Source organism: Dromiciops gliroides, chromosome 1, assembly GCF_019393635.1.
Source record: "Dromiciops gliroides isolate mDroGli1 chromosome 1, mDroGli1.pri, whole genome shotgun sequence".
NCBI classification, from domain to species: Eukaryota; Metazoa; Chordata; class Mammalia; order Microbiotheria; family Microbiotheriidae; genus Dromiciops; species Dromiciops gliroides.
The window spans coordinates 142,291,776-142,305,571 of NC_057861.1; the positions used below are offsets into that span (position 1 = coordinate 142,291,776).

The following is a 13,796-nucleotide window of genomic DNA, read 5'->3' on the forward strand; positions in this document are numbered from 1 at the left end:
CTGTAGAGACTGTTGGCCAACCTTCTCAGGATCTGAACCAGGAAAGAAACCATGAAGATGGCAAATGATACCCAAAACACTTTGAACAACACACCAAGAAATCTGGTAGCCCCCTGACCAACAATTCAATGAGGACTTACAAAAGACTGCAATTTGGATATGGCCAAATACTAAAATGATCAGAAATGATGGCAACACTGACAATGCCAGAAACTATGTAAATGTAAGTTAAACCATATCCACTTCATATTGTAGTAAAGATAAGAGCGGCCATTTTCATGAATGTTTCTATAGACTTCTGAAAAGATAAATGAATTAAGGGATATTTGTAGATTTTCCCAGATATTTGTTCCACTATGCCCTCCTGAGCAACACCAAACAGGCCAGAAAACTTGGGATATAAAAAGGTTTAACAGTCTACTCTAGGAGCTCCAGGACTGGATCCTCCACCTGACCTTAATTAGTAAATAAATATGAACTAGTTACATATGTATTTCCACATCAATAGCCAAAGAGATTGAAAAGAGAAAACTAAGCAACAAGGAGGGAAGATGAATGAGCTGAAGGAAAGGAAAGCTCCTCACTAGCCCCCCCCCCCCACCTCCAGACCCTAGAGAAAGTTCTGTGCTTCTTTTAGCTATATTCAGAAACTTTTCCCCTCAGAAAAAAAGCTTGTGACTGTGGAACATTCTGTTATATTAGGGCTCACACCCTTCTCCCTTCTTTGACAAAAAATAGTCTACTGACATGGCTCAGGAATTTCTATATGGATATCTACAATGTGAAAACAATTTTCCCCTCCCTTTTTCTCCTGATGGAAATGACTAAAAATCTAGAAATGTCTTTGAGGATGAAGTTCTCAATGAAACAGAGATAAACCATGACAGCTGTTTTACAAGTGTAAAGCAGAGAGGGGAAGTCTCTTGAGAGGTCCAGATTTTTAAAGATAATTCTAGAATTATGACATTCAAATGCAAATGTGTGTGTGTGTGCACGTGCACATGCGCATGCAAATGGTCAACTTTTAATATGGAAAGATATCAAATTTGTTGCAAACAATGAAATAGTACAATATACAATGATATTTTAATCTCTTTAATGTTAACCAAAATTTTCTGAAAATTATCATTTATCCAATGATATAATACCCAGTAAGTATTTCCAGAAGGGAGATAGAAGAGAGCACACAATATATTATAAATTCTGATATGATGGTATTACTTTACAATTCCTATCATACCTTTTCGGTAATACTTTGTGTAAAAGATCACAACTGTGTTAGTAACTTATTAAAGGAGCGATATAGATATTCATTCAGTTAAAATATTATACCTATACAGTACAAAATGTTATATTTGAAACATAAAACAAATATACATATAGGAAAATATAAGTTATAAATATTGCCATACCTTTTCACCCAAAATAACAGGAAGCAGATGATCTAATAAGTTGAATTCAGCCATGAAGATTGTAACAGTACATTTAAGAATAGTAACACAAGTGAGTCGAATAGGAATATATTCCTCCAGAGATGCTACTTCTTCAGTGTTTGGTATGGTTCTATTTTCATCCACAACATCTGAATAAAGTATGGTGAAAATTTAGCCAAGAAAACAAAATAGAAAGGGGAAAATTCCCTTCAATTATGTTCTTACTAAAGAGACAAAATTTTTTTTCTATAAATGTGGCAGCATTTTTTATTTCTAAAAAGTTATTTTTCCCAAATATATTCATACACGGTATCCATCAAGACCTAAAAGTGTTTTTCTTTTAACAAATACCAATTATACAATAAAAGCTAGACACATATCCAGATTAATTTTCACTAAACTGAACTTATTCTTTCTGTATTAGATTTTACACTCTCATTTTTCACTAACTAGGTTCTTTTCCAGCTGCCTACAAACAAGATCACATCTCCCATATCCTTTAAAAAAAAACTCACTAAAATCTACCATATTCCCTTCCCATTTGACCCTTTCTCTGCCAAACTCCTGGAAAAAGTCTCCTCCTCTTTCTGTCTCCACTTCCTCTTCTCTTGCTTACTTCTTGGCCCTGACCCTTGACCTTTGCTTGACTTCTTGACCTTAATGTGGTTTCCAACTATAATACTAACCAAAACTGCCCTCTTCAGAGCTATGAGTGATCTCCTAATTTACAAGTCTGATGGCTTTTTCCCTACCCTCATTCTTCTAAGAGGGCAGCTAGCCAGCACAGTGGATAGTGTTGTGCCTGGAGTCAGGAAGACATCTTCCTGACTTCAAATCTGGCCTCAGACACTTACTAGCAGTGTGACCCTGAGCAAGTCATTTGGCCCTGTTTGCCCTAGCTTCCTCATCTGTAAAACGAGCTGGACAGGGAAATAGCAAACCACTCCAGCACCTTGCCAAGAAAACCCCAAATGGGGTCAAGGACATAAGTGAAAATAACTCAGTAACAACATCCTTCTTGAGCTCTGCTCAGCACAAAACACTGCTGAACACCCTTTCCTCCAAGAAACTCACTCATCCCTTATCCCTGGATATCCGTGATAATGATCTCTTGTGATCTTTCTCCTAGCAGTCTGACCACTCTTTCTACATCTTCTTTGCTCGATAGCTTCCCTAAATATAGGAATGTGCTCCAATTCTCTTTCCTAGGATACCTTCTCTCCCTCTACACCCTCTGTCTTAGTGACTTCAACTCAAATCGATTATCTCTTTGCTGGTGACTATCATATATATAATTCCAACTCTAATTTATCTTCTAAACTTCAGTTCCACAAAACCAACCACTTATTAGACATTCCAAATTAGATGTCTCAAAGGCATCTCAAACTCAATATGTTCAAACAGAATTCATTATCATTCTCCCCCATATCTAACTATTTTCTAAACTTTCCTATTTGCTAAGAGTACCACCAACCTTCCAATCAGATTTACAACTGCTATGCAATCCTCAACTCATCAGGCTTGTTCACCTCACATATCTAATCAGATGCTAAATTTCCAACATAATTATATACATAACAACTTTTGCATATATCCTCTTTTCTCTACACACACACTAGCTTAGTTCAGATCCTCTTCATTTGCAAGGAATATTGCAACAGCTTTCTAATTGGTCTCCCTGGCTTAAGTCTCTCCCCACTCAACTTCATTCTCTACAAGAGTGCTTTAACTCCAAGTGTGACTATGTTATCCCCTCTAATCAATAAACTCTAGTGGCTCGATATTACCTATAAGATCAAATATAGGGATCAAATATAAACTTATTCATTTGACATGAATAAGTTTCATTTTTTCAAACACGGCCCCATTAAATTCTGCCAGTTTAATTACAAGTTCCTCCTTTGCACACATTCTATGATCTCATCATACAGATTATACTGCTTTTCCTCATACATGGCACTCCTATTCAGAGTATCATGAGGCTCAAGTGAGATAATGGATATAAAGCACTCTGTAAACCCTAAAGAACAATGTAAATGTGAGTTACTGTTATAACTATTAAATTATTCTCATTATCATTATAAATCAGTCACCAAGTCTCAACTTGGGTGATGACTTCATCCCTTCAATTTCTACTATACTCTTGCTGAGCTCAAGCAATATTTATAGAGCAATAACACAAGGGTGTGTTGATATGTTTAACAACAGGATTCTCCAAGATAAAAAATAAAAACTGTATGCACACATATGTTTTTAAGTTTAATCTGCAATTATAAACACTCTTTGTAAAAGTGTTTAAGCCTTGATTTGTAGTGATTGCCAATTTCTGAGGTGTAAATGCCCACACTGAAAACAATGGCTCTGACAAGCACATTAAGGCTGACTAGCACACACCTGTTCCTAAGTACCAAATCTGTGCTACCCCCCCTCATGCCTGGAATGCTTTCCCTCCATACCTACACTTACGGAAATCCCCACTTTTCTTCAGGATTAAATTCAAGAACCATCTTTTGCATAAGGCATTTTATGGTTCTCTTCAGCTACTTATGCTTCCCTTCAAAAGTTATCTTGAAGCACCTTTGTGGGTGTTTTATACATATATACATGCATGCTATCTCCCCTATTAGAATATAAACTCCAAGGGTTTTTTTCCTTTATCTTCCCAGCACCTAGAAGAGTGCCTGGCACAATACAGATGATTAATGAAAGCTTGTCAATCAGTTAACTTAGACTTCTTTGTCTAGGAGTGGGATCCCTGGGTCAAAGGTTATAGAAGTTTTAGTCTTTATTAAGAATAAATCTGGGGGCAGCTAGATGGCGCAGTGGTTAAAGGACCGGCCCTGGATTCAGGAGTACCTGAGCTCAAATCCGGCCTCAGACACTTGACACTTACTAGCTGTGTGACCGTGGGCAAGTCACTTAACCCCCATTGCCTAAAACAAAACAAAACAAACAAAAAAAAAACCAAAAAAAAGAATAAATCTAAATTTCCTTCCAGAATGGTAGAACCAATTCACTCCTCACCAACAGTGTATTAACATGTCTAAAACAGTTCTTCCAATACTGACTTAACCCATCTTTGAATCTGTGAAAATCTGCTAAAACTGAATTACTTTAATTTATTTTTCTTTCATTATTAGTGACTCAGTACAATCTTTTCATGTGGTTAAGTTTGCAATTCTTTTGTTGAGTACTGCTTGTTCATAATATTTGACCATTTTGCTTATGGCACCTGCGTAGGGCTATTGTCAGTGCCAAAGTAGCAGTTAGTTTACCACTAAGCCAATATCCAGTTCAGAAGGGGAAGATGGAAACTTACACTGTGGAGGAAAAGGGTAAGAGTAGGAAATAAGGGAATAAGCGTAGATATAGTTGTGCTGAAGAAAAGTCTGGGAAATATAGGATATAACCTATCTTCCCAACTCATACTTGGTTAAAACCTCTTGATTTGAAGTCATAAATACCTCCTTTGGAGACCACTGATTTGGAGAACAATTATCATAACATTAAAGTGAATCCAGGATACATACAAATAAAAATGTGGTGATTGTTTTAGAGAGCACAAACAATAAATGGACTCAGAAAAGACAACTTAGGGGAAGTGGCACTTGAATTGAAACTTGAAAAAAACTAGAGTTTGCAAGAGGCAGAGGTGAGAAGTATTTTCAGAATGATGGAAGTGGAATCACATGTGCAGAGGCAGTAACTGGAATCACTGAAGAGAAGAAAAATGTGTTTTAATGTTTTGGATGGTGCTTTGTATATCTACATCAATAGATATAACACAAAACCATGCAGGAACAAATACTGAATTTATTCTATCCAAATATTACACTATTCTCACATTGACAAATTATCCATGATCTTATTATCCTATAAGAGATGAATATAAATGGTTACACCTTAACAAGATCACAGTGATCATAGACTCAAAGTATTAAATGGTTATTTTGCCTCATCTCTCATTATAAATATAATTTTAAAGTTTTATTATCTTTTCACCATATAAAGCATATTAGAATAGAACATTAAACCTCTTACTAAACTTACTAATTCCCTACATCATAAATTCATGGCCTTAACAACCTAGCAGAAAATTTCCATCAACCACAAGGACGCAGAGGGACCAGGAAGTCATGAGAATAGTTTTCAGGTATGACTTAAATTTCTTTAAGATAAGGCCATTTCTTTAGAATAAGATGACATGCAGTTTCCACAATGTTTTATTTACCACACTAATTATCTCCATTTAAACACTTGCCTCATACCTTCAAAGAATTTATTACTCCTAGAAATAAAGATCATTCCACATTTAAAAAGGCAGAGAATATGAATAAATTATTCAGGAAAAAAGTGTAGTAGCAGAAAAATAAGGAAAATGCATTTAAACACTAATTTGATTCATAATTGAATGAACATCAAGTCAACAACTTACCTGTCTTTATCCTACTGTAAGGTTCATATTCATGTTCCAAGGCACAAACAATCATTTTCAATATCCTGTGTACTGCACTGCTATCCAAGCGAAGATCAAGAGGACCAACAACAAGACTTTTGGTGGACTTCTCCTGAATATTCCCCAAATCTTCACTTTTTGTTGAAGGGAGGTCTTGTTGATTTCCAGGTGCTAGTTAAATACATATATATTTCATAATTAACATAAATATTAATTCACATTATTATGTACATGCTTTGCAATTTCTTAATTTTCATGATCAAATGTCTGTTCAAACATCATTTGGAATAATCTAATGTCATATTTCAACCTTTATTTTTATCAAGTAAATTCATTATTTTGAATGGCACCAAAATGATATTTCTTCTTCACACTCAATTTTCCAGCATTATCTAAAAAATATAAGCTCTAGCAAACTGAAATTTTACACATGTACCTGAAGGCATGTACAGAAATACAACTATACAATTTCAAACCAATGAAATAAGGTGAAACTTCATCCTCATTTCCATGAACTCAAAAACCATAAAAGAAACCACAGATATATTCGATAAACATACTTTCAAAAAAAGATCATCTAGTACAATAAAAGTGGCAAGATGGTGTCTTCAAACCACAAACTAGTGACTTACTTCAACTCATGGCAAAACTCTAAAAAATATTATTAAAGAAATAGTCAACAATCAATAAAAATCAATTAAGTGCCTACTATATGGCAGGCCCTATGCTGGATTGTAAACTTTGACAATCTAATGGGGAAAAAAACATAAAAAGCTGAAAAGGGAGGGATGGAGGGGTGGAGAAAGAGAAGGTCAATCAGAGAAGTCCTAAAGTAATGCAGCAAGGTGAGAAATGAAGAAATGTCTGAGCTGAGCTCTCTCCTTAAATGGAGGTTTAGAGTTCATGGCCCTACCCTTCAATTAGAGAGGCAAAAATAATCATCAAGTGGATTACCAAGATTGGTGGGATCTTATACAGATAATGACAAGAGACAGTTTTTAAACACTTGGAAAGTAAAGCATTGATCACTAAGGGGCAGTGTGGTTTCATTAAGAACAAGTCATTTCAGATTAGCTTCACTTCCTTTTTTGGTAGATCAGGTAAACTCTATATGTGTATTCTACCTGAATTCAGCAAAGAATTAAATTAAGTGTCTTATGGAATTCTTGTGCAAAAGGTGGGGGAAAAAATTTAAATCATCAAAGACATCAGGAAGAAGAAAATTCATAGGCTTTGAACACAAACAGATAAATCTACAGGGAAAACATTAAAGGCAGAAGGAAATACGGCCTCCAGAGCTAATGGTTCAAGCATCTATCAATAAATACTGCAAAACAAAGAAAAATGATCCAATACTGCATGAGACAGAGGAATCACTGGATTTTCAGGAGAGCATGGAACCACAACATGCTGGTCTTCAGTGGTTTAAAAGAGAAATGAGAATTATGGGAGCAGAACTTATAGACAGAAGAACAAAAATAATAAGCAGAACAGAAAAACAGGAATCTGCAATGTTAAGTCTCTCAAAGAAACAAAAGCAAGAACAAAAGAGTGGGGATGCAAATATGCATAAATGAAGGGCAATCTAGAGGAATGGAAGCAAGCCCCCCCCCAATAATATTAAAAGTAAATATGCAAATTATGCAAGCAAAACACACTGTTCTCAAAGACAGGATTCAGAGACAAGTGTAACAATTAGAGTGACGCCACCTGCTGGAGAGTTACTGTAGGAAAGCTCCACCATGAGGAGAAGGCATCTGAGGGTAAGTCATGTGGTTTGCAAGGTCAGTTCCTTGGCATCAGGAAGTGATGTTTGCTCATGGGTACTGTCGATCAAAGCTACCAGCCAATTAGCTTGGAGCTATGTGTGCCTGTGGAAGGGATGTTCCCTGCTCTACAGGAGGCTGGTGGGACTAAGAAGGGGCGAGGCTCACTCTCTCACTCTCTTTCATGAGGACCTCAGCGGGCAGTGGAGCAGGAGACTCGGGGTCCCAGAGATAGATAGCTGAATCTAGGCCTCTTTCTCTCTCTCTTCACCAAATTCTTATTCTCCTTAATAAATGCTTAAAAGTCTAAACTCTTGCTAAAGCTTATAATTTATTGGTGACCACTCATTAGATATTTTAGACAGTATACCTAGATAGCAACTTTATACAAGTTAATTATAGATCCACCAAAAGAACATGGCAAGACAAAAAAAAATGAACACCATAAAGCGTGAAATAATACAAGAGAACTGCTCAGAACTTCTAAACAGAGGAAATTAAATTCCAATTAAAAGAATTCATAGGTTGCCTCAGGAAAAAAAAAAAATACAAGTCCAAAACCCCCAAGACTCATAGTTAAATTTAGTAGTCAAATTTAACAATTCAACTCAGAAACAATAAGTTTTGCAAGTGATCCAGAGAAAGGCCTTCAAATACAAAGGAAAGGAAATTTAAATAATATTTGCAAATGCCAAAAAGTCACAAGGGATAGCTAACTCAGATTACAGAGAAAGAATTTTTTTAAAAATCTCAATAGACTAGACTATAGGGACTGAATATAATAAGATTTTTACTACAGTAAAAACTTAGTAAAAATGTTTTATCTAATATAAAGTCTAATTTTATACTAAGATATAATATAATACAATACAATATAATAATATAAATGTAGTCTTGTGTTTAGGTTCAAAACCATCATTTTCACAAAAACAGGATCAGTAAGATTAAAAAATACTAGCTGCCCCTCAACTTCCAATTCTTTGCCACCACAAAAATAATTGCTATAAATATTTCTGTACAAAGAGGTTCCTTTCCTTTTGCTTTGATCTCTTTAGAATACAGACTCAGTAGCAGCTCAGTCAAAAGGCACACAAAGTTTTTATAGCTCTTTGGGCATAGTTTCAAATTGATCTCTAGAACTGCTAGACAAATCAACTATAAATTTTTAAGCGAAAACTGTATGACCACTAATCAGGAATTCTACACAGTAGGTTTTTCAATTATATAGGGATAATTAGATAGCCTTTAAAATCCCTTCATATGTTAAGATTCTGTGATTCTTCTGAGTAATTCCTTTGACTTCAAATAATACAAATATGAAAATTATTAAGGACTCTCAATCACTCTAACTATGTCAACAATCTAGTGAATACCTCCACCTAGATGTCATACAAGTCCTTCAAACTCAACATATTCAAAATGAATTTATCATCTTCCCAACATAAAACATGTCTCTCCTCAAAATGTTCATATTTCCACTGGTGGAAATGTTCAAAATATCAGAATCTGATTTCATTCTTCCCTCTCCTGCATATCAGTATACAAATTCTGTAAATCTGACCTTCACGATAACTTTATACCCTGCCCTAACTCAGGAGCTCATCACCCCTCACCTGGACCATTGTAAACTGGCTCCTAACTGGTCTTCCGGGTTTTTTTTCCTCTTCTTTTTTTTTTTTTTTTTTTGGTGGGGCAATGAGGGTTAAGTGACTTGCCCAGGATCACATAGCTAGTAAGCATCAAGTATCTGAGGCCAGATTTGAACTCAGGTCCTCCTGAATCCAGGGCCGGTGCTTTATCCACTGTGCCACCTAGCTGCTCCCCCAACTGGTCTTCCTGAGGCAATTCTGGTTCCTCTATAATCTATCCCAAACAAAACTTCCAAAATAATCTTGTTTTTTGTTTTTGTTTTTTGTGGGGCAATGAAGGTTAAGTGACTTGCCCAGAGTCACACAGCTAGTAAGTGTCAAGTGTCTGAGGTGGGATTTGAAATCAGGTCCTCCTGAATTCAGGGCTGGTGCTTTATCCACTACGCCACCTGGCTGCCCCCAAAATAATCTTAATGTGCACACCAAACTAAGCTAATTTTCTGGCCAAAAAACTTTCAATGGCTCCCTATTGCCTATAGGTTAAAATACAAACTCCATAGCATAGCATCTAAGCCCTCCATAGAATGGATCCAAACAAGCCTACCTGTCCTATAACATATAATAATGCCCCTTCATATGCTTCATGTTCTAAGAAAACTGAATTCACTGTTTTCCATCTAATCTTATCTTGCATTCTTCTGTCTTCATATACTCAGGAAAGCTATCTTCCATATAAAAACACACTGTGTCCTTAATGGTGCCTTTTGAAATCCTTCCCTTTCCTGCCATCTTCCAGGAAGCATTTGATCCTTGTCACCCAGGGGACAGCTAGGTGGCACAGTGGATAAATCACTGGCCCTGGATTCAGGAGTTCCTGAGTTCAAATCCAGCCTCAGACACTTGACACTTACTGGCTGTGTGACCCTGGGCAAGTTACTTAACCCTCATTGCCCCACAAAACAAAACAAAAACAAAAACAAAAAAGAAATGTACCAATCAAGTCCTGAAAAAGAATCCAAAATGAAAATACCCAGGAATGTTACAACCAAATTCCAAAGCTCCTGGATAAAGGAGAAAATTTTGCAATAAATCAAAAAGAAACAATTCAGATATCTGGACGCCACAGTAAGGATTACACAGGATTTAGCAGTTTCTACATTAAAGAATCAGACAGCACAGAATATGATATTCTGGAAGTAAAAGGATGTAGGATTACAACCAAGAATCATAGCCTAGTGAAAATGAACATAATCCATCAGGGGGCAAAGTGTTCATTAATGAAATGGGACTTTAAAGCACTCCTATGAAAAAACCAGAACTTGAGAATAAATTTGATTTTCAAAACAAGATTCAAGAGAAACATAAAAAGGTAAAAAGGAAAAAGAAAACTTAAGTGATTCAATATGGCTAAACTGTTTGCATCCCTACATGGAAAGATTATGCTTGTAACTCTTTAGAACTATATCACTATTAGTGCAGTTAGAAGTATACATAGAAAGAGGGTGCAGGTATAAGGTGACTGTGATGGGATAATATTAAAAAAAATTTACAGGGTGAGAAAGAAGATTACACTGGGAGCAAAGGAAGGGAAAGGGGTAGAATAAGGTAAATTATCTCACATGAAGAGTTAGGAAAAAACCTATTATCATGTAGGAGAAGTCTGAGGGTTGGGGAGCAGAAGAGGGGGAGGGCACAGGAAGGTTAGTATCACTTAAACCTTATTCTCATAAGAATTAGTTCAAAGAAAGCATAACATACAAAATCAGTTGAGTATAGAAGTCCATCATACCCTATAGGGAAGAAGGAAGGGAGGTTAAGAAAAGGGGTAAGGGGATGGGGGTGGGGGGAAAAATCTGACAGAAGGGAGGGCAGATTAGGGGATACAGTGGTGAGAAGCAAAACACTGATGAGGAAAGAAAGGGTAAAAGGAGAGGATAAACAAGTAGAAAAATAGGATGGAGGGAAATGCACAGTTAGTAATCATAACTGTGAATGTAAATGGGACGAACTCACCCATAAAACAGAAGTGGATAGCAGAGTGGATTAAAAATCAGAATCTGATATTATGTTATTCATAAAGAACACACTTGAAGCAGAGAGACACACACTGAGTAAAGGTAAAGAGCTAGAGCAGAATGTATTTTGCTTCAGCTAAAGTTAAAAAAAAAAAAAGCAGGGGGAGCAATCAATCCAGAAAAAAAGCAAAAGCAAAAATATATCTAATTAAAAGAGTTAAGGGGGGCGGCTACATGGTGCAGTGGATAAAGCACCGGCCCTGGATTCAGGCGTTCCTGAGTTCAAATCTGGCCTCAGACACTTGACACTTACTGGCTATGTGACCCTGGGCAAGTCACTTAACCCCCATTGCCCCGCCAAAAAAAAAAAAAAAAAAAAAAAAAAAAAAAAAAAAAGAGTTAAGGAAGGAAACTAAACCTTGCTAAAAGTTTCCACAGACAATGAAATAATATTAATACTAAACATATAGGGGCAGTTAGGTTAGACCTCGCCATGGCAGGTTGGATGATGGGGTCTCTTAGAAATAGTTAGATTTTTACCTTTCTCTCTGATTATTAGATACTAATGCTCCTTAATAAATACTTAAATACTCTTGCTAAAGCTTCTAATTTATTGGTGACCACTCATTAGATATTTTACACAGACTAGCTAGGATTTTAGCACTAGCCCTGGATTCAGGAGGACCTGAGTTCAAATCTGGCCTCAGACACTTGACACTTACTAGCTGTGTGACCCTGGGCAAATCACTTAACCCTCACTGTCCCACCAAAAACAAAAAAACAAAAAACAAAAACATTCAAATACTAAATATATATGCACCAAGTGGTATAGTATCCAAATTCTTAAAGGAGAAATTAAGTGAGTTACAGGAGGAAGTAGACAGTAAATATACTATACTAGGATGCTATAAATACTATTAAAGCAAACTATACTAGTGGGGGACCTCAACCCTTTCAGAACTAGATAGATAGATAGATAGATAGATAGATAGATAGATAGATAGATAGATAGATAAATAAGAAGTTAAGGAGAATTTTTTAAAAGTCAGATACTGCGGGCAGTTAGGTGGCACAGTGGATAGAGCACTGGCCCTGGATTCAGGAGGACCTGAGTTCAAATCTGACCTCAGACACTTAACACTTACTAGCTGTGTGACCCTGGGCAAGTCACTTAACCCCAATTGCCTCACCAAAACAAAAACAAAAACAAAAATTAGATACTGAATGGGAAATAAAAGAATATACCTTTTTCTCAATGGTACATGGTACCTACACAAAAACTGACCATGTATTAAAGCATAAAAAGCTAACTATCAAATGTAGAAAGGCAGAATTATTAAATGAATTCTTTTCAGATCATAATTCAACAAAAATTATACTCAATAAAGGGCAGTGGAAAGAGATTAAAAATCAACTGGAAACTAAATAATCTAATCCTAAAGAATGAGTAGGTCAAAGAAACGATCAATAATTTAATTAAAGAGAATCACAACAATAAGGCAACATACCAAAATTTATGGGTTGCAGCCAAAGCAGTACTTAAAGGAAAATTTTTATCCCTAAACTCTTACATCAACAAAATAGAGAGAGAGCAGATCAATGAATTAGGCATGCAACAACAACAAAAAAATGGAAAAGAACAAATTTTACATATCCAATTAAACACCAAATTAGAAATCCTGAAAACCAATGGTGAGATTAATAAAATTTAAAAACTATTGTGCTGATAAATAAAACTAGGAGCTGGTTTTATGGAAAAAAAGATAAACCATTGGTTAATTTGATTTTTAAAAAGGAAGAAAATAAAATTGCCAGTATCAAAAATAAAAAGGGTTGATTCATCACCAATGAAGAAGAAATTAAAGCAATTATTAAGAACTATTTTGACTAATTACATGTCAATAAATCGGACAGTCTAAGCAAAATTTATGAATATTTTTCAAAATCTAAATTGCCTAGATTAACAGAAGAGGAAACAGAATATTTAAATAACCCCATTTAGAAAAATAAATTAAACAAGCCATCAATGAACTCCTTAAGAAAAAATCCCCAGAGCCAGATGGGCTCACAAGTGAATGCTATCAAATATTTAAAGAATACTTAATTCCAATACAGAAACTATTTGGAAAAATAAGAGGAATCTTACCAAATTCCTTTCATGACATAAATATAGTGCTGATATCTAAACCAGGAAGAGCTAAAACAGAGAAAGAAAACTACAGACTAATGTCCCCAATGAATATTGATTCAAAAATTTTAAATAAAATACTAGAAAGGAAATTACAGTAATATATCACAAGGATCATACACTATGACCAGGTAGTATTTATAGCAGGAATGGAGGGCTGGTTCATTATTCGGAAAACTATAAGCATAACTGACCATATCAATTATCTCAATAAATGCAGAAAAAGCTTTTGACAAGAAACAGCACCTATTCCTATTAAAAACACTAGAGAGTACCAGAATAAATGGAGCTTTCCTTAAAATGATAAGAAGTATATCTAAAACCAACAGCAAGCATTATCTGTAATGAG

At 35.5% G+C, this 13,796-nt stretch overlaps 1 protein-coding gene across 1 annotated transcript in view; it reads right to left on the reverse strand.

The window, feature by feature from the left end:
* The window catches only part of VPS13B (vacuolar protein sorting 13 homolog B), a 996,174-nt gene that overhangs the window by 843,935 nt on the left and 138,443 nt on the right, over positions 1 to 13,796 (reverse strand). The window contains exons 13-14 of the mRNA XM_043982862.1: positions 5,869 to 6,060; positions 1,413 to 1,582 (exon numbers count right to left, since the gene is read on the reverse strand). Of these exons, the coding sequence (XP_043838797.1) occupies positions 1,413 to 1,582; positions 5,869 to 6,060 (362 nt within the window). The remainder of the gene's footprint in view (positions 1 to 1,412; positions 1,583 to 5,868; positions 6,061 to 13,796) is intronic.